The sequence below is a fragment of the Homalodisca vitripennis genome, chromosome 1 (assembly GCF_021130785.1).
Source record: "Homalodisca vitripennis isolate AUS2020 chromosome 1, UT_GWSS_2.1, whole genome shotgun sequence".
Classification (NCBI taxonomy): domain Eukaryota; kingdom Metazoa; phylum Arthropoda; class Insecta; order Hemiptera; family Cicadellidae; genus Homalodisca; species Homalodisca vitripennis.
The window spans coordinates 233847143-233866100 of NC_060207.1; the positions used below are offsets into that span (position 1 = coordinate 233847143).

The 18958-nt window shown below is 32.3% G+C and overlaps 1 protein-coding gene across 4 annotated transcripts in view; it reads right to left on the reverse strand.

The window, feature by feature from the left end:
• Positions 1–4088: 4088 nt before the first annotated feature.
• LOC124353147 (exportin-7) overlaps positions 4089–18958 on the reverse strand; it is an 83606-nt gene continuing 68736 nt past the window's right edge. For all 4 annotated transcript variants that reach the window (XM_046803011.1, XM_046803009.1, XM_046803010.1 and 1 more), the window contains exons 18-21: positions 13530–13607; positions 10559–10740; positions 8958–9085; positions 4089–6000 (exon numbers count right to left, since the gene is read on the reverse strand). In XM_046803011.1, coding sequence (XP_046658967.1) covers positions 5895–6000; positions 8958–9085; positions 10559–10740; positions 13530–13607 — 494 coding nt within the window. In that variant the 3' untranslated portion in view covers positions 4089–5894. The remainder of the gene's footprint in view (positions 6001–8957; positions 9086–10558; positions 10741–13529; positions 13608–18958) is intronic.

Consider the following 18958-nt stretch of genomic DNA (forward strand, 5'->3'; position numbering starts at 1 on the left):
TTACAATGTCTGCCTGTAGTAAATAAGGGAAAAGGAATAATGTTTATTTAACATAGTTCACGCTCTGGCGTAGTCTCAAAAAAGCAATTTCTGATTGGTTGATTTGCCAGGTTATGGCCAACATTACCGTTATAGCTACTTTCAGATAGCATACTTTCTGGGTGAATAAAAATGTTTATTTACTATAAAAATGAATTATGTGAGAGTAAGAAATTAATTAAAATCTTTAGTGTTGCATAATTTTGAAAACATTTACTACTGCATCAATTCTGCTGTTACTGTATTGAAAAGAATACAATTTTTAAGAACACCAACTTGGACCATCCTCTGGGGAAGCTAATTTCGAAAGTCCTTTTACACATTAGTAAAATTCATCAATCCTCGTCACTAATGAGTTCAAGACTGCCAACAACACTTACTTTTAAAAGAAAAAAGTTACATGAATTTAACCAATTTCAGTTTTTTATATCATGTAAACTTTATAGATTCCTAATTTCTGTGAGGAATATACTTACAGAATTTTGTAACTTATTACATTATTAATTTTGTATATAAATTATTTTTAAGACCATATTTACAAGTCAATTTAAGGACTATATTTATGAAGAGTAATTTAGATTTGTCAAAGGCACAAGTACACAAATTTTATTCCTCTGATGAAAACCTTTTTACACATCAAATATTTTTGACATACTGCTTCAGTTTTTTGTATGTTTTTGACAAAAGATAAAAAAACTTGTCAAATCAACTATTTTTACTATTTTTTTTTTAATTAACCGATTAAAACTATTAAGATGTGACTTTAATAATAATTTTAGAAGTATTATAGACTTGGAAAGATTGAAAAATAAAACTAGGCTTATATTGCCCATGTGTGTTATTTTTTTATTTTTTAAAAGATCTTAAAAATACTGATAAATTGAGATGAAAACCCATTGTATCCAAAATATTAGTTATTTATTTATTACAGATCTATATAAAACATAACCATTAATTCAAAGATTTTATCATATTTTGAGAGAGTTTATTTCCGAGTAGTACTATATAAAATATATCTTGATATGAAAAGAACTAACAAAATGACAATGAAATTGACAAAATAAATAAACAGATGTTTATCCTTCACGATCGACATGGTCAACGCTTGGAGGATTAAGCAAAGTTGTACACCAGCATAATAATCCTAAACATTGAATCCTTTTAAATTCCAATAATACGTAAGTGTTTAACTCGTCTATTACATGATTTAAACAGTAAAAATCATGTTTTATTGTAACCTTTATAGCGTAAAAATTCGCTATAGCGTATTGTGTAACCTTTTTAGCGTTCATATAAAATATTTAATTGTGTTCAAATGTTTTCAAGCTTTATTTTATATTTTTTATATTTACGCCTTCTTGCCCTCAAATTTGACAAATTCTATACTTTTTCAAAACGGGGAAATTTAATGTCTCCCAAAATGGCGTGTTCTTGTGCCATTTTATGCCAAAGTTTTATTTTCATTGTGCCTGGCTTCCCATACAAATGTTCCCTAGCTAGACCTGTGTCTATACAGGAGATCGTGGAATGCCGGTGTGAAATTTGTTAAGTTATATTTACCATAATTTGATGTAGTAAAAACAAAATTCAAAAACAATTTTATCTTGTAAAAACTTTGAAAAATATAACAACATTTAAGATTCAGACAAAATTCATATAATTAAAATATTTAGTAACTTAATGACGGAAAAACTTCTCTTAGCAACAAATATGTCAATTTTACAAAATCAGAAATGCCTCTAAATACTGTTTCTTCTAAATGTTTTACAGATTGAAGTGAACGTTACACTCAAATTCGATTAAAATCGAGTTTATTGGAAAAAAAACTGTACTGAAATAATTCAAAACTGGATTCATCTTAACTCCTTAACAATACTACTGTACTTATCGCTAAAACGTGGACATTACGATTAACTACAACAAAAGTATAAAGATACTAAAATAGAGATACCAGAAAATGCATTACAAAAGGCAAAAGCTTTTAGAGCTAAAATTTAAAACTAATTTATTGACTTCACTACAGCGCACAAACTTACATTAAACAAACATCAACCACACCAATAACAATAAATAATATAAATTACACTTGCACTTATGAAAAACGAATCTACACATATATATATATTACAGCCTGATGTCAAAATTCAGTTTATGAAATCAAGGGATTTATAAAGAACTGACAGAGTTTTATTAAGTCATTTTGAATTGTTAGAATTGCATGATACTGAACTCAATTTTTTTTAAATTTATATTGTAAGTATCAATAAATGCACCTCACCTATACTTTATATTTACTTGTCATACCATGTGACATAATATTATAATCATTATTAATCCTAATAAAATAATATTTATTTTATATTTGTGTTTTACAAAATCTTCTTACGGCACTCCTCTTCATCTCACCCTTACTTTAGCTAATCCTGACAAGTAAGTAATAATAAGAAAAGAATTTTATAAAATTAATTCATTACCATTTAACGTGTATTATTCATTATTTTTAATATTTTTGAACGACTTTCAACACTGAAGAGGTGCAGGAGTACTCATTCTAAAGTCTTGCGGACCAAGTCCGATTGAAGATTTATAGTTGAAAATTGGAATTAGAGGGGGGGGGGGATTGACGTTGTGTTGTCTTTGATGATGCCAGGCGATAGTGACGGATGGAAAGTCAGTTTGGACTTCAACCACAGCATTTGTAAGGCTTGGTCTTTTTTTGAGAATAATTTTCACAGTTGCACGATCACAAAAATCCTCTATACAGCCCGATCTTTCCGATATAGCCATCAGAATTGTAGCCTTGTATAAATCAGTACATCTTCCATCTGATAAAATACTGTATGAAAAAAAATTATGAATGAATAAAATAAATGTAAGCAATTTTCCTTCGCTGTTTTCTACGGAGGAGCTCAACACAACTATGAAAGCTGCAGGTCTGAACTGAACTTTCTTAGAATCGTCAAGAATAATGGCTCTAAAATGCGATCATGTCTCCTTATTCTTTTCAACAGCACCCTCTCAGGTCTTTACCAAAAACTTTATAATAATTGCTAGTTTGATGGCCCACAAACAAAAGATCTTGTAGATAGCTACTGTCCAATAGTTCCTTCAAGTGTCATTTAAGACAGTGTTACAAGTCACTTAAGAGACACATTAACAATTGTATTTCAGTTAAAGTTGAATTGGTAGAAATGTTAATCACCTAAGGGTCAGCTTCTCATTAGCTGGCAGCTTTGGTTGGGTAAAAAGGTTTTGGACTTATTCAATGGACAAAACTAAACCTCGATTACTGACCCAATTACAGAATCTTACACAATGAGTGCCTCTTTTTTATTTCTTATTCAAAGCCCTTAAAGATAAATTCCCAGACAATAGAAAAAACAGAAAATTATGTTACCACTCCACAAAGTGTTATAATGAGAAAACATTTTAAATAGGAAATTAGGCAAATAAAAACTACTACTATACAAATTTTAATTTTTGACATGTATGAGTTGTAGTTTCAGAGAATGGCATATTTTTTTAATTGTATTTAACTTGAAAAATTACATTTCTAATTAAATATAATTAAAAAATTTTATTTTTAAAGAAAATATTATTTAAGACAGTACATTTAAAAAAATGAAAACATTACTTATCTCCAATTATCTTTCACATACATTCCAATTTAAAGATTAAAAGATGTCCCTAAATTATATTTTAAATGGTCCCAAATCCTTGTGGAATGGTCAATTTGTTTTTTTTTTTTTTTTAATTTCCTACCACCAGAAAAGATCTTAAAGGGCTATGGCTTGGAAATCTTATCTGAGAGAGAGGAACTGGAAATCGAAATAAGGAAAGGTTGAAAATCACACCATTAATTGTGCATCAGATAAACATACATTAAGTCTATATTATAAATGAATTCAACGTAACAAATTGCTATATATTCACTGGCAACTCTATATTTTACTAGTATTATCGTTACCATTTTTCAGTATGATTTAAAATTTTAATTACTTGTGATGCAAATTTCCAGTGAATAACTTTGTAATTCCCTTTCCACTTCCACTTCTCATAAGAAATTTTTTAAGCATACATTTTGTTCCACACATAATCAAATAAAAAATTAGTTTACTCGTTGAAATTACTGTTGGTATTCCTTTACATACAATATTTATTGAGCCGTTACAAAATATTATTGACTACGCACAATAACATTAAAAAATAACCAATTATATTGATAAAGTTGTGATATTATCATTAATTATGATTTACATTTGAAAATTAAATTTGTAATTAATTAATGTTCAGAGTAAAATTAATACCACAAAATTGGTGTAATGGACTTTTCACAGAGCACGTTAAAAAATACTTTATATGTAACTTATTTTTAACCCTCTCCCGGGCAATCACCACGAATCGCCATGGCGAGGAGCTTAGCGCTAATGTCTAATCGCCACCGATCACCATCAACTGCTTTATCATTGCTCTCTGCTTTGTGCTGCCATCGTGTGGTTACTTTTGGAACTGCTAATGGAAATATCTATTGACAGTACTGTTGTCCTTGTTCATTACATGATTTTATGCCTAGTGATGCCTAGGAATAATACATGAAACTTTTCACCGATAATTAAGAGATTAATTAATTAAGAGACAATTAAGACAGTGATTTAGCCGTTTTCATCAAAATTCTTTTTGTATTTTATAAAGTTATTAGACATATTTGTAACTTCCTGTTTTACTGAATTATTGTTGTTGTTTTTACAGTTATTTGTACAAGACATGTAGTCTTATTTTAATATAACAGTACAAACAAACATTTCTTGTACATTTCTGTATTTTTTGTAGATTTAGTTTATCTTATAGCCTTAATAATTTTTCAAATACCACCACATATAGAGAATTTAATAGCATTTATAATTACGTATAATATGTGAAATTTTGTGTTCTCCCACAAAGGAGAGGCCCAATCAAATCAGCCCGGTAGCGTTAGGAGCGCGTCCGGGAGAGGGTTAATTCATTAAGTTTTTTGCACAATGAAAGTTTCTAATATTTGAGCAGCAAATAGAGATAGTATTACTGATGAACTGTAGTACAGCTGTTTCAAACGATGTTGCAAGAACTGGTTTCTGCTCATTTCTTCAAAAGTAACATAACTTTTCTGTTTTTAAGTTCCACATGTTTCGGATGTTTCTTCATTTAAACTTGATGATTTTTACTCATTTTGATCTTGCATTTTGCAACAGGTTAGAGTTTTAGTTTTATTTGTAATATATGACGACAACAAACACCTGTAATTCTGTTACCCTTATGAATCACAACAATTATAACTTTTAGACAAAGAATATGAAGTTAACTGATTTATAACACTCCAATTTAAAATTACAGTACACTAGTTCCAAAAAATAGCTGTTACCTCAAACATTCAAAATTATTTTATAGCCTACAGGCCAGGGCAAGTACGGGATTTTAAATTTAAAAGCTCGCAAAATGTTTAAAACGGAACTATTATAATTAAAAATAGTAATTTGACAATGTAGCAGTTGAATTATAACGTCAAATATAAAGAATTTTGTGACATCACAGGCGTATATACAATGGCTGGCTGGACACTAACTGCTGAACAACACAATGCGTAACACATTTACATTGGAAATATAACATCTCGTAGCTAACAACGTTTAAAATTTTTAAAGGCTTTATCAAAAACACTGTTGACATCGCTTTATTCCTCTGTACAAGTAACGTATAAAAAAGTCAAGTAAAATATGCACAAATAAGAACAACTTTTTACAAAAGTTCATATCCCATATGCACATTTGCTCAGTCACGCTCACACTCGCGCTCACTCGGTTCAGTTCAGTCTTGTGGCACTAAGAAGTCATCATATCGTTGGCCGAACCCGGACTGTTGGCAGTGTTGGGTCCCTTCAGGGAGTCATTTATGTCTCTCCTAAACATTGACAGATTTTGTGTGAATCTGAAACAAACGCACTCCATTAACGCTCAATTTAACATAGTGCAATTACAAGTTTTGTTCAAAATATATAAAATTACATACAAGACGAGTAAAGGTCTTAACCCTCCAACTGATGACCGACGACACGGACGTTCATCAATACCGCTTGTGAACTGATAAAGACGACACAGCCGTCGGTCAACTTTCCGCTATTATTACATGAAAACCATTTAAGTTATAAAGATATAACTTGCACCAGTCGAATCCTCCACTCATAAAATAAATACAAATTCATTTTATATAGTTTATATTCCTAACATTACTAGTTGTAGGCTGATATCAAGCCAAATGCCGTATGGCATACAGCTGACGGACTATGCAGCTGGTGACGCGCTGCACGGCCTTGATGTTCTTTGTTGCAACTGTTGCTAGGTTATTATGTAGGCTAGTTGTTTATAATTGATTGTTATGTTGTGAAATGGGCGATCCTTGTTGTTCAAATGATATACATGAACTATTGGATGATGAAAATATTAGTTCTGATAATGAAAGTGACATATCGGCAAATAAAGTGCATGATGATATTTCTTTGTCAGATTTGTTGTCAGGTAGTCTGGATGATTATAAACCTGTGGAATGTGAGTTGGGTTGTGAAAATTGATAGTGACAGTGGAAAAATTCATCATTATCTGATATTCCTCTTGATCAAAGAATTCATCAAACACCAATATGGGTGCGCACTGCCAATAAAGTAGCATAAACTTTACATTTTTATTTTTTTGTGTTGTAAATAAGTGTACAAATGTTATAATATTTTTGTTCACTACAAAGCTGTGTATATTTTGTACATTTACAGTACCTTTCTATCTCAAGTCATGTGAAAGTTACATGAAGTAAAACTTAGAAAACAAAAAATTTACAATACACATTTTTCAATTTATGTACAAATAAAAAACAGTACTCTAGTAAGTGCATATTTTTATTATTTTATATTTTTCTCTGGGTTCTAACAAAAAAACCAATGTATAACACTTTTACTTAGCATTTAGCACATATTTTTTTTAATATCTGAAAAATATGCTGTGCAAAGACAAAAACCCGTGTATCATTCTGGGAGTTTCTTATTATCAGTCGGAGGGTTAAATTAATGAAACAAAAACTATTTTGAAAGCTGTATTACTTTTGAAATCAAACAAAACTGCCCCTGAAATAGAATATGTCAAACGAGTTGAATAGTGACATAGTGTCTATCAAAAGCTTCGATGGTACAGTCAGTAGAAGTTGTGGGCGAGATCAAAAGAAAGTCCTTATAAGGAGCAGGCTAGCCTTTCATCACATAAGGAGATGTTGAAGGGTAATGACACACTTGAGTGGGTCGTAACGGAACACCTGCTACTGCATATGACATCAATAGCAGCATTTTTCCCTAATTTCTAGATATCGCTCTATTGTTCGTTATACTTTTTGCATATTTTTCCAAAAGTACTGTCAACAGCCACTCGTTGCTGCTGTATAAAACTCCTTCGTCTCCTGCGGAAAATCATTAGTCTTGGTAACCTTTCAATAAGTCTCTAAACCACATACCCAAAGGTAATTTTAATCAGACATGAAGAAGTTAAATATTTACATAATTATCAATATGAAATAAGACTGTACTGAATTTATTTCAAGTAGTGAATAGTAAAAAAAACCACACACATAACACAACATAATTAACATGACTTCAAATTAACTGTAACTAAATGAAGGCCACGTTTTTACAAAGAAATTTATATGGTAGTAAACATTTTTGTCTAGTAGGGTTCTGAGATGATGGACTTTGTAAATAAACATTTGAAAAGTGTTTGATTATGATAACATGCCAACATTGAGGGTTATTGTTCCATCGTGTGAAATCTACCTCTTTTCCAACAGAAACTGAAGTGATATTTTCAAATGATGGATCTTTTCATAAAAAAGGATAATCAAGATATCTGAAAATCTCATTTATTAAATATATTTTATACTGTTCACCTCTTTCTGGATGAACTTTTGGCCTTTCTACACCTCATTTAATCACAAAAATAAAACAATAACCATCTTTATTATTTTGAAAATTACAAGCTTTTTTACCTTCCATCTTTTTTTTGTAGTTCAATATAAATTATATTCGTTTAGTCTTAAACTAAATTGGATACTTATTTTTAAAGTCCATCGAGATCCTATATTTCATTGATTATTTTGTTCACAAATAATCATTTTGTTATACCGGCTTAAAATAAAATTATCAACATTAAAAATTTAAAGTACATCTTCCAGTTTTAAGTTTATTATTTACTAATTAATTGTCTTTTATATTCACATTTTAAACATATTGTTATTATCTTCCAACATATTCTAAATTATTTAGCTGTTTACATAGATAGGTTAAAAAAATGTTAAAACGTACCAACTATTTTTCAATTTTTATAACAATTCTAATGGTACTTATTTCAACGGAATAGTTTCACTGAGAATGTGCCACCACCACCGCACTGCAACTCTCGCATCCAATGTGCCCAACAAATTACAGATTGCACACGTGTTCGTGTAGTACTCGTGTGTGATACCCTGCTAGGGTTACAGGTCAACATAACAGCACAGCAGTAGTTTCATTGATAATGTACCACCACCATTGCAACTCTTACGCCCAACATTCCCAACAAAAATGGCCGATAACAATAATTTGCGGGGATGTAAACCATCATGAGGATTAAATTGTACTTAAAAACAGACTGTACAAGTGATAAAACATTATGAGAAACCTTGAATGTGGAATTTTCTTTGCACTTTAAAATGCCTATTTCTTGGTGAAACGTAAAATACACATTATACAGGAGTTTCAATGTAGGCCTACTACTAACATAATTTTACAAAGCAAATTAATTACAAAAGAATAGAAACTATTAAATTAACAGAGCACCTAATATCATACTGGAATAATATAAAAGCTCTCTCACCTATCTCTGTTTTTTGTTAATAGATTCCTTTCAATTCCATCCATGAGGTTCTCAAACCATTGGGCCATTGCTGCTTGCTTGTCTGGGGGTTGACTCCTGATTATGTTTTCCCTAAGTTGATTAAAATACTGAAACAAAAATTAAATGAGGTTTTAATGTATAGGATTAAAATCTATAAATATTTATAGTTGTTAATCAATCAATACTGGAAATACGTTTAGGAAGTTGTGTACACTCATGCTGTTCATTAATGTATTTGATAGTACTTCATTACTGTAATGGTACAAGAAAAAGCATAGTAATGACTCAAATACTATAAAATTTTTCACTATAACACAAATGGGGGTGGGGGAAACTCCACTAAACAATTGAGATAATTGAACATGTGTATGATGACTTTAAATGTTCAAGTTTAACTGAAATAGTAACAGTGTTGTGCGGGAGGGGAGAAATGTCCCTGAGAAATATCCTCCAATAACCACATATTCTGTCTGACACAGTAAAAAAAATTGATAAAAGCGGGAATCCCCACTTTGCGTGCCATAAAGTGTTGATATTATATTCTTTTTTAAGCTTATTTTTTTCTTTTGTTTCATTAAGAACTAGCTGTTTCTCGTGAAAACGCTTTTCGTGAGCTTTGTCCGTGTATGAGCACTTCTGGTTCAAGTGAATTGTATTTCCAATGCCGATGTAGAGTTTACCTTGTTGCCACGATCAAGAAAATTTGTCAAAAGTGTATGTTTATTGCCAATGTACACGTACATGTACTTTATTATAAAGTGGTCTAATACTCAAGCTTTAAGTTCAATCAGAAATTGATTTTAAAGACAAATATAGATCAAAACTTAGTGCCTTCAAATAGTGTTTGGCTATTCAATATACGTAACTGTCTTGTAATTGCAGTTTATAATGTGCAGGCACTTTGATAACTCTTATATTTTGCAGTGCCGCCTAGTGGCGAGTTACATCAATGGGCATGGCAAATAAACCTTCTACGTGGAAAAATACATATACATACAAATTTTCATAATGATCGGTCAAATAGTTTCTGAGTCTATAAAGGACATAAAGACAAAAACATTCATTTATATGTATCTATGTATATAAATCTGTAAATTTCAACTTATTTCATGCCTTTAGTACAAATAAAATTACATGTTAACAGCATGTTTTTCACAGTCCGTTAGATTCTCTATCAATAAAGGTATTTTAAATATGCATAACCAAATGTAAATACAATCAATTGTTGCCATAATGGTGTCTATGGCTTGTAAATAGATGTTGATGCTCCAAATGAAGCTGAAGGTGTGGAATTTAATAATTGTGCTAACTAAAAAAAACATACTTCTTATAATATTGCTACAAAGTGAACAAGTAAAACTAAACAAATTTACATATCATTATGAAGTCAACAACAAATGCATTTCCTTGTAAAATAAAGTATGGTAATTAATTCAAAATAATTAATAGAATTTATATTCACGTTTGATTAAAAATACAGATTACAATATTACTCTTTAAAACCTTAAATTATAACAAAAAGAATAACTGAATATTTTATATTTAGATGAGAATTCAATACAAAATAATTTAGAACCAACCTCTTCATTGAGCAGTATAAGGCCAAGCAATGGCCTAGACATGGACCACTGGTTGCGGCAATCTTCAAACATTATCACATTCAGCACGGTGCTCAATATCTGTTGCAGAATCTCTGGGTGCAGTTCCAGTACTTGCAGGAACACCTCGTTGTTCACCACAACGCCACGCCTGGGCTTCTTGCCTGACAAGAGAGTATGTAATCATTACATCTTTAACATAAACTGCTAAGTCTTTGGTTGTAGAACCAGCATCTGCAGGAATACCTTGTTGTTCACCACAACCCCACGCCTGGGCTTCTTGCCTAACAAGAGAATACGTAATCGTTACATCTTTAACACAAACTGCTAAGTCTTTGGTTGTAGAACCAGCATCTGCAGGAATACCTTGTTGTTCATCACAACCCCACGCCTGGGCTTCTTGCCTAACAAGAGAGTACGTAATCGTTACAACTTTAACATAAACTGCTAAGTCTTTGGTTGTAGAACCAGCATCTGCAGGAATACCTTGTTGTTCATCACAACCCCACGCCTGGGCTTCTTGCCTAACAAGAGAGTACGTAATCATTACATCTTTAACACAAACTACTAAGCCTTTGGTTATAGAACCTGCATGTGCAGGAACACCTTGTTGTTCACCACAACGCCACGCCTGGGCTTCTTTCCTGAAGAGAGAACGTAATCATTACATCTTTAACACAAACTGCTAAGTCTTTGGTTATAGAACCTGCATGTGCAGGAACACCTTGTTGTTCACCACAACGCCACGCCTGGGCTTCTTTCCTGAAGAGAGAACGTAATCATTACATCTTTAACACAAACTGCTAAGTCTTTGGTTATAGAACCTGCATGTGCAGGAACACCTTGTTGTTCACCACAACGCCACGCCTGGGCTTCTTGCCTAATAAGAGAGTACGTAATCATTACATCTTTAACACAAACTGCTAAGTCTTTGGTTATAGAACCTGCATGTGCAGGAACACCTTGTTGTTCACCACAACGCCACGCCTGGGCTTCTTGCCTAATAAGAGAGTACGTAATCATTACATCTTTAACACAAACTGCTAAGTCTTTGGTTATAAAACCTGCATGTGCAGGAACACCTTGTTGTTCACCACATCGCTACGCCTGGGCTTCTTGCCTGATAAGAGAGTACGTAATCATTACATTTTTAACATAAACTGCTAAATCTTTGATTGTAGAACCAGCATCTGCAGGAACACCTCGTTGTTCATCACAATACCATGCCTTGGCTTTTTCTCTGATAAGAGAGTAATTATTATGTCCTCCATATTTCCTGCTGATTAACTAATCGAAGCTCCAGTTCCTGCAAGAACACCTTGTTACCCATCACCACACCAGGTCTCCTGGGTTTTGTGTCTGATAAAAGAGTAAGTTATCACTACAGCAATATATTCTGCAAAATCTCTGAGTGAAGATCCAGGATCCAGATCCTGTAATAACATCTTGTTATTCAATACAATACCATCCATGCATGGGCTTCTTATTTGACAGGAGAGGAAGTAGTAATTCCTGGGTATACCTGCCTGCAGCACCTTAAAGAACTCTCTGTTTATCGCCACCTCAGACATGTGCTTCTTTCCTGATAAGAGAGAGCAAGTAATTCTTATGTCTACAATATCTGATACAGATACTTTGGGTGTAGTAGCAGCATCTGCAAGAACACCTTGTTCTTCAACAAATGACATCTAGGCTTGTTGCCTCACATAAGAGTAAATAATTATCACACTCAGCAAAACACTTAATATCTATCTGAAAGAGGATCAGTTTAAACATTGTTGGATCAGTTTGTTAACCGCATACCTATCTATGCCTTTAAATATGCTTGTTCTTAATATTTTGGATACAACTATTTAATTTTTTTGAACACCCTGTATGTTTAAGGTTTCTATTCAATAAGAGACAATTATATTTGTTTCACATTAGAGTAGCTGTAAAATCAAAAAAAAATTGTTGAGATGATCAAAACGTTCATTTCCAAATAAAGAAAATGTATTGCTTTAACCCTCTCCCACTCGCAAGACATGAATCGGCACGGCCACAACATAGCCACTGCAGCCTAAACGGCACAGATCGGCACGCACTGCTTTATCTACTAGAGTCGATAAGTGCTGCTCTCGAGTAGCAATAGTTTGTACTACTACGGGTTGTTTGCTATCAGGAGACCATTTACTTTACTTTTACAGTAGATTTATTCCATTATTTTGCTATTTATATTAGTTGTTGCGGAAACAATGGCAGGTTGTAGTCGTACACTTCGTGACAGTGAAATCGATCTCGTTATTAGTAGTGATTGCAACGATTCAAGTGAGTGCAGTGATGTACCAGAGCTTTGTGAAGTGGTTGGTGGCATTGAGGATGTAGTTCGGAGTGATCACAGTGGCAGGGGCAATGACGGCGAGCCAGACAATGACCTTCACCAAGTAACTGCGCAACAAACAACCCGGCGCCCAGCTGTCCGTGTGCCCCCTCCCTGGTCTCGTACAATCAACTTCATTGAACCAATATATAGTAAAATAATTAATATATATAATTATAATTAATTACAATGACAGAACGTATGTAAGTTGAGACGCCGCGTATTTAGACCGAGCCCGACCGGCAGAGCGAATTAATTGAGGTTAGAAGCACCGTAAGCGCCTGGAAACAATGGGAGCGGGAAAGGGTTTAAAATAATTAAACAGAGTGAAATTTTCCGTACTGTACTTCTACTAGACAAGAAATATTTTGGTTTTTGTATGTTCTAGTATCTTTACCTCCTCTACATGGAATGATGGTGTGTTTCATCAAATTTGTTCGGATTGCCATGACATTAAACATCTAGTCTGTATTTGTTTTTTAACTACTAAATGTAAAGATCGGAGTATGATATCATATTCATTAACGTTACTGGATTTATTATTCTAAACATGAAACCATGGTTAAATAAGATGCTAATCGGATTAAATCTCACCTTTTTGTGATAACTGTTTGAAGAGATAGGTAACTATGTGGTCCAACGTCGCACAACAGCCTGTGCACACCATTGTATCTGTAAAATACAGGCTGATATACTACACTGTTGTACATTGAAACTGTTAAAATATACAGAACAAAATCAGACACATTTTAAAATACCTGATTATTTCAGGTACCTGCAGATTAGCTTTATACCTTTGGAAATATAAAAGTACCCTAACATTTCAGTATCGCCAAGAAGCAGAGAAAATAGCTTATTCAAACAATGAATTATATAAGATCAGAAGTTGATTTTTAAGAGTTTAAGGTATGTGATCTCCAATGTGCATTTGTTTAGTCTTGTTAGTATCTTGAACTATGTCTAAACCTCAATTTAGCCATGTAGTCCAAGACGTAAGAGTTCACAATAAGCTCAATTTTTTTGGTCAAAAACAAAATATACACCTAGCATTCCTCTAATCCATTTTGTTCTATTGGCGAGTTTATAAATTATCCTAGCAAATATATTATTCTTTGACAAATATCACAGTGATCTAGTTCTCTACAAATATTTATAAAATGTACAAATGATTTTTACTTTACATCACACTGTTGACAACTTGTAAAATGTTGATAAGAATATAGTATTCTATTATATTACTGAGTCTTTAACTGACTCCATGGTGTCACAGAGTTTACCTTTGGGTGTCTCATATTTTGTAAACAAATCACAGAGTACTTTGCGATCTACGTTGTCAAACCATACATACTTAACGGGCCTCTTTCTAGGAATACCCTGCCCAAGTTTCACTTTTACAATTAGCCTAGCTTTTGTCTGGTAGTGCATGTCTGCAGTCACAGAGCATCCCTCTGTGTGCATCTCTTGCGTTTTAGAAATCCGGAGTATTATTCCATTTGCCACCAAGGATGATTTTAATATTCAATGCAGTCGTAATTGTCATGTAATATAGTCATTAGTTTAAGTGTGTATACAGGGTCTCCCCTAACTCTCTGGACAAAGCTATACCACGTTATTGCTCAGGTCAAGAAAAACATATTTCATCATATTAACATGGGTCTCCAATGCTTAGTTTCCCATCTGTCTGTTTGTATGTTTTTATATAAAGAATATTAATATATTAAAAAGTAATAAACTAAATTACACCAAATTTGACTGCAATGTTACTGAAAAGAATATCATGAAATTGTTTTTTTTTTTTCTTTTTCAAAATGGCAGTCATCAAAACTTTTAAACTTTGAATAACTTAAAAACTAGCATTTTACAAGAATAACAGTATATAGAGGATTTTATCACAAATCTAATGACACATAAATTATTTAAATCGAATAATAAATAACTTATTTACAGCACATTTACTGTGACAAGACATGGCCCACATTGAGAGCTGCCGTTTATTCAGTTTTAATACATCATTACGAATTAATATAGCCTTGGCTCAGACGTTTGTGACAAAATGTTCAGAACATAAAACCTTATAAAATTATTTTATTTACATTCTAGTTGTATGAATTCACCACGATTGAGGAGGCACTACACCTGAGTAATGATCCCTCGCCAGCGCCGCACGCACTAGAGGCAGGTGTATTGTGAGAGGAGAATGAATTTTTATTTTTATATAGTAACAATTAAGTTACTACAGAAAAACGTTTGATAGTATTTGAGAACAAATTATTGAGAAAAATCTATGGGCCAACCCTTGAAGATGGAGAGTGGAGGATAAAATATAATGTAGAGTTGAGGCAACTATATATGGACCCAGACATAGTGGCCGAGGTGAGAAGTAGGAGAATGAGATGGGCTGGCCATTTACTAAGGAAGGAGGACAACTCCTTAGTCAAGAACGTCCTTGTAAACAATCCGGAGGGCAGAAGACCACCAGGAAGGCCCAAGTTGAGATGGCGAGACCAGATCAGAAGAGATATAAGAAAACTGGGAAGAAGGGAAGAAGTGGCAATAGATAGAGATCTGGAGGCAGTGTGTTGGCGAGGCGAAGTACCACCTTGGGTACCAAGAGCCACGGCAGTAAGTAAGTAACAATCAAGTTACACTAGTGAATTATGGTGTAATATATCTAGAATTATGCCAATATTACTTAGGTTGATTAAATTTGTGTCCCTTAATAATTATTGTATGGAAAGAACAAACTCTTTATCATATTCTGAAGGCAGTAATACTCCTGAAATAATTTATAAAATGTTACTTTATTCACTATGTAAGACTATTTATTTAAGGAACACTTCTTAATCTTGTGAATGTTTAATTTTACAATAATATTAAAAAATTTAAAATAATACCGCAACAACAAACGTGATGCTCAGTCGACCACAGTTCCATGGCTACTAAAAATGTTCGCACGTGGACTTTATAACATGATAACCCCATAACCTACTCGCTACAATGTACAGATAGAAATATTTAACTGCTCGCAAGGAAGCCAAATACTACCCTTTCAATAAATAAATGCTATCTGTTTTGCGGGTTGCGTTTACATGCTAGCCACGGATATGAAGATGTACCAATCACTTAAATATCAGTTTAAACTCACGATTTCAATTTACTGATTAGTATCGATCAATAAATTATTTTGAAAAACACATTAAACAACACTATAACAATTGAAAAGAAAGTATTTGTCCTTTATTGCTATTATTTTGGTTTCTCTAATTTAATCTCTAAATTTAATTTAACAGTGACTTCAATAATATTTAGTTGATAATAAGGCTCACCGTTTATTTGAGTCACAACTCGCTCTGATACACTATTTGCTGTAAAATGTCTTTGACGAGCCTTCGACAACGTAATATTAAGTTTGCCAGTCTGCTTCTTCCTTCATAAATTTATAAACACTACTCACTATTTTGCGGGTAGTGACATTATCAGTAAAAAATAAAGCACACGCAACCACTACTCAGGACCATCACAAAACAGATTGAGTTTTAGCGAGTGAGTGAGTTAATATTGTATCAATACGATTTCGAGAAAGGAGGATGTCGTCAATGAGTTATAGAAAATGTTTTCGGCACGCAGTGCATAACGCTACCCCGCCAACCCTCCCGCCTATCATTAAGGCCACACACTCAAGGCCAGGCGCGCTGGTTAAGTCCTCGATCTGTATGGACACTACACATCTGGTGACACTTTCGAAACTGAAGTACAATAAATAGGCTGAAACATCTGTTTACATTTAAATTGTGTAAAATGTAAATTTTACAGTGCTTGATCAGTAGTGAAATGCAGGTAGCAAATACAAAGTTAATATTTAACTTTTACTCCAGATTGCACCTTGACGAATTTAAAACATCTAATGCATTTTAATATTGTGTAAACCCTGTTTTTTTAACAGTGGCTTAGGGAAACATAGGGAAATGAACACTAACATGATTCACGATCTATTCTTTCCAAGACTAAAGTGCATAAAACAACAAGACTTCGCTTTGAAAATTTGTATGAATTAATAAAACATTTCCTCCTTATACCAAAAGTAAATAAGATTTCCCTCTAGACTGTAATAGGCTTACATGTGTATATGTTCTTCATTCGAACAACATGGCAAACTTAAAATACCTTACTTCGAATACTTAAAATACTTAGATCGAAAAAGCTGGACGTAGTCGCTTTTATCAAGGCAAACAACTGTGGCACCGTAAGTGATTTTATATGGTCAGAAATAGTCTTCTCAGACCTACATATGACATGATGTATGAGTCAGGTTAACCCTAGTACTGCACCCATACTAAATCTTTTAGATGGGGTCCGGTTTATGTGCATGCTTTTTAAAACAACCCGTAAAAAATACTAAACCTGTTCTTTCAGTAGAAATAAAAATTGTAATTTCTGTATTATGTTTTCTAAAAATAAAGCATGTTACAAAATTGTAAAATGTAAGCTAAGTATTTATGTATATCTTAGTATAATTTTAAAATAAAAAAAATTTATATTGTGAAAACTATATCCATTCCTATTACAAAATAACAATGTATTTAAACAAAGCTATAAAAATATATTTTTTTACAGAAAAAAAAGGAAATAAAAATACCACGAAGCACAAAAGTTTAAGTGAAAACCCAAAAACAAGCTATAAATCAGGCCCTACTGATTTTTTAAATATTTTTATTGAAAATATATACCACATAGCAAACTAATTTGGTACTGGACTATCAAAATACTGTGGGTAATACATTAAAAATAACATAATATGTAACTGGCTGCTCATTGACATATTTTCACTTTAAATATTGCATAAAGGTTTAGTAAAAATAAATTACAAAATATATTGTTAATTTTTTTCTATAGCATGTTTTATCATAAAACATATCTGTGAATAAATACACATGAAATATGTTGTGATATGGTTAAAAATAAAAAAGATACATGATTTAATATGAAGCATAAACATAGTCTTTTTTTGGAAAGATAAAAAGCAGTTAATAACTAATGAAAGGAAGACCTTTCATTCTAAAAATAATTTTGAAAAAGCATGAAATATAATCTAAATTATAAGGAACACGTAGTCCTACTTAATATTCATATATATATATATAGCAAAAAGAAAATGTATAGAAACTAAAAACTTCCACGTACAATAGTCCAGCATAGACCTTTGCTATTCTACCAATAATTTTAAGCACAAAATACAATCCAAATAATATAAGAAACAATTAAACAAATCAATATAAAATTATGTTTTCATCTAAAGAAATCTAAAGAAATCTCAAAAAATATTCTATTTTGGGAGAAATAGGTCTAGAGCCGACAAATAAATATGAATTTTCTTGTACACGTAAATAATGATTTTAATACTTTCATTTTTATTTATATAAAAAAAAAACCACTTACATTAATACTCAAAGTAATCCTTAGTATTATATTATCTAAAATAAAGAACTTACTGCACTTTACAAAGGTTAAAACTCACATTATCAAGTACGGTATATCGGCAAACTGATAAGATGTCCATTGTCGAAGAAAGAAATTACCTCCATCTTCGTTTTGAATTTGTTGCCAATCCCACAGCGTAAACTACCATCTTGACAATTCTTTCGAAACATTAGCTCTTCATCTTCAAAGAGAACTTTTTGTGTTGAAACCATAAATACTTTATACTTTAATATATGACATTTATATAGTCTTCATAATATCAAATTTTTGACACTGTCATGTATCAAAATAAGAATAAGTTATGTTTAATGACTCTATGATGGAGAAGAGGAATATCCTTCCAGTCTGGTAAATGTAAACCAGCTCTTCCTATCATATCTGAATTATTTAGTTATTAATTATACAGGGTGATTCATGAAGTTCTCCCCCCACTTCTACAGCACATTGTACTAGTAAAAATAATGAAAAAATGTTATATAAACATAGGTCCGAAAAACGCTTCGTTAGCGAGTTACAGCTAGCGAAAGATTTCGCCTGAATTCCTG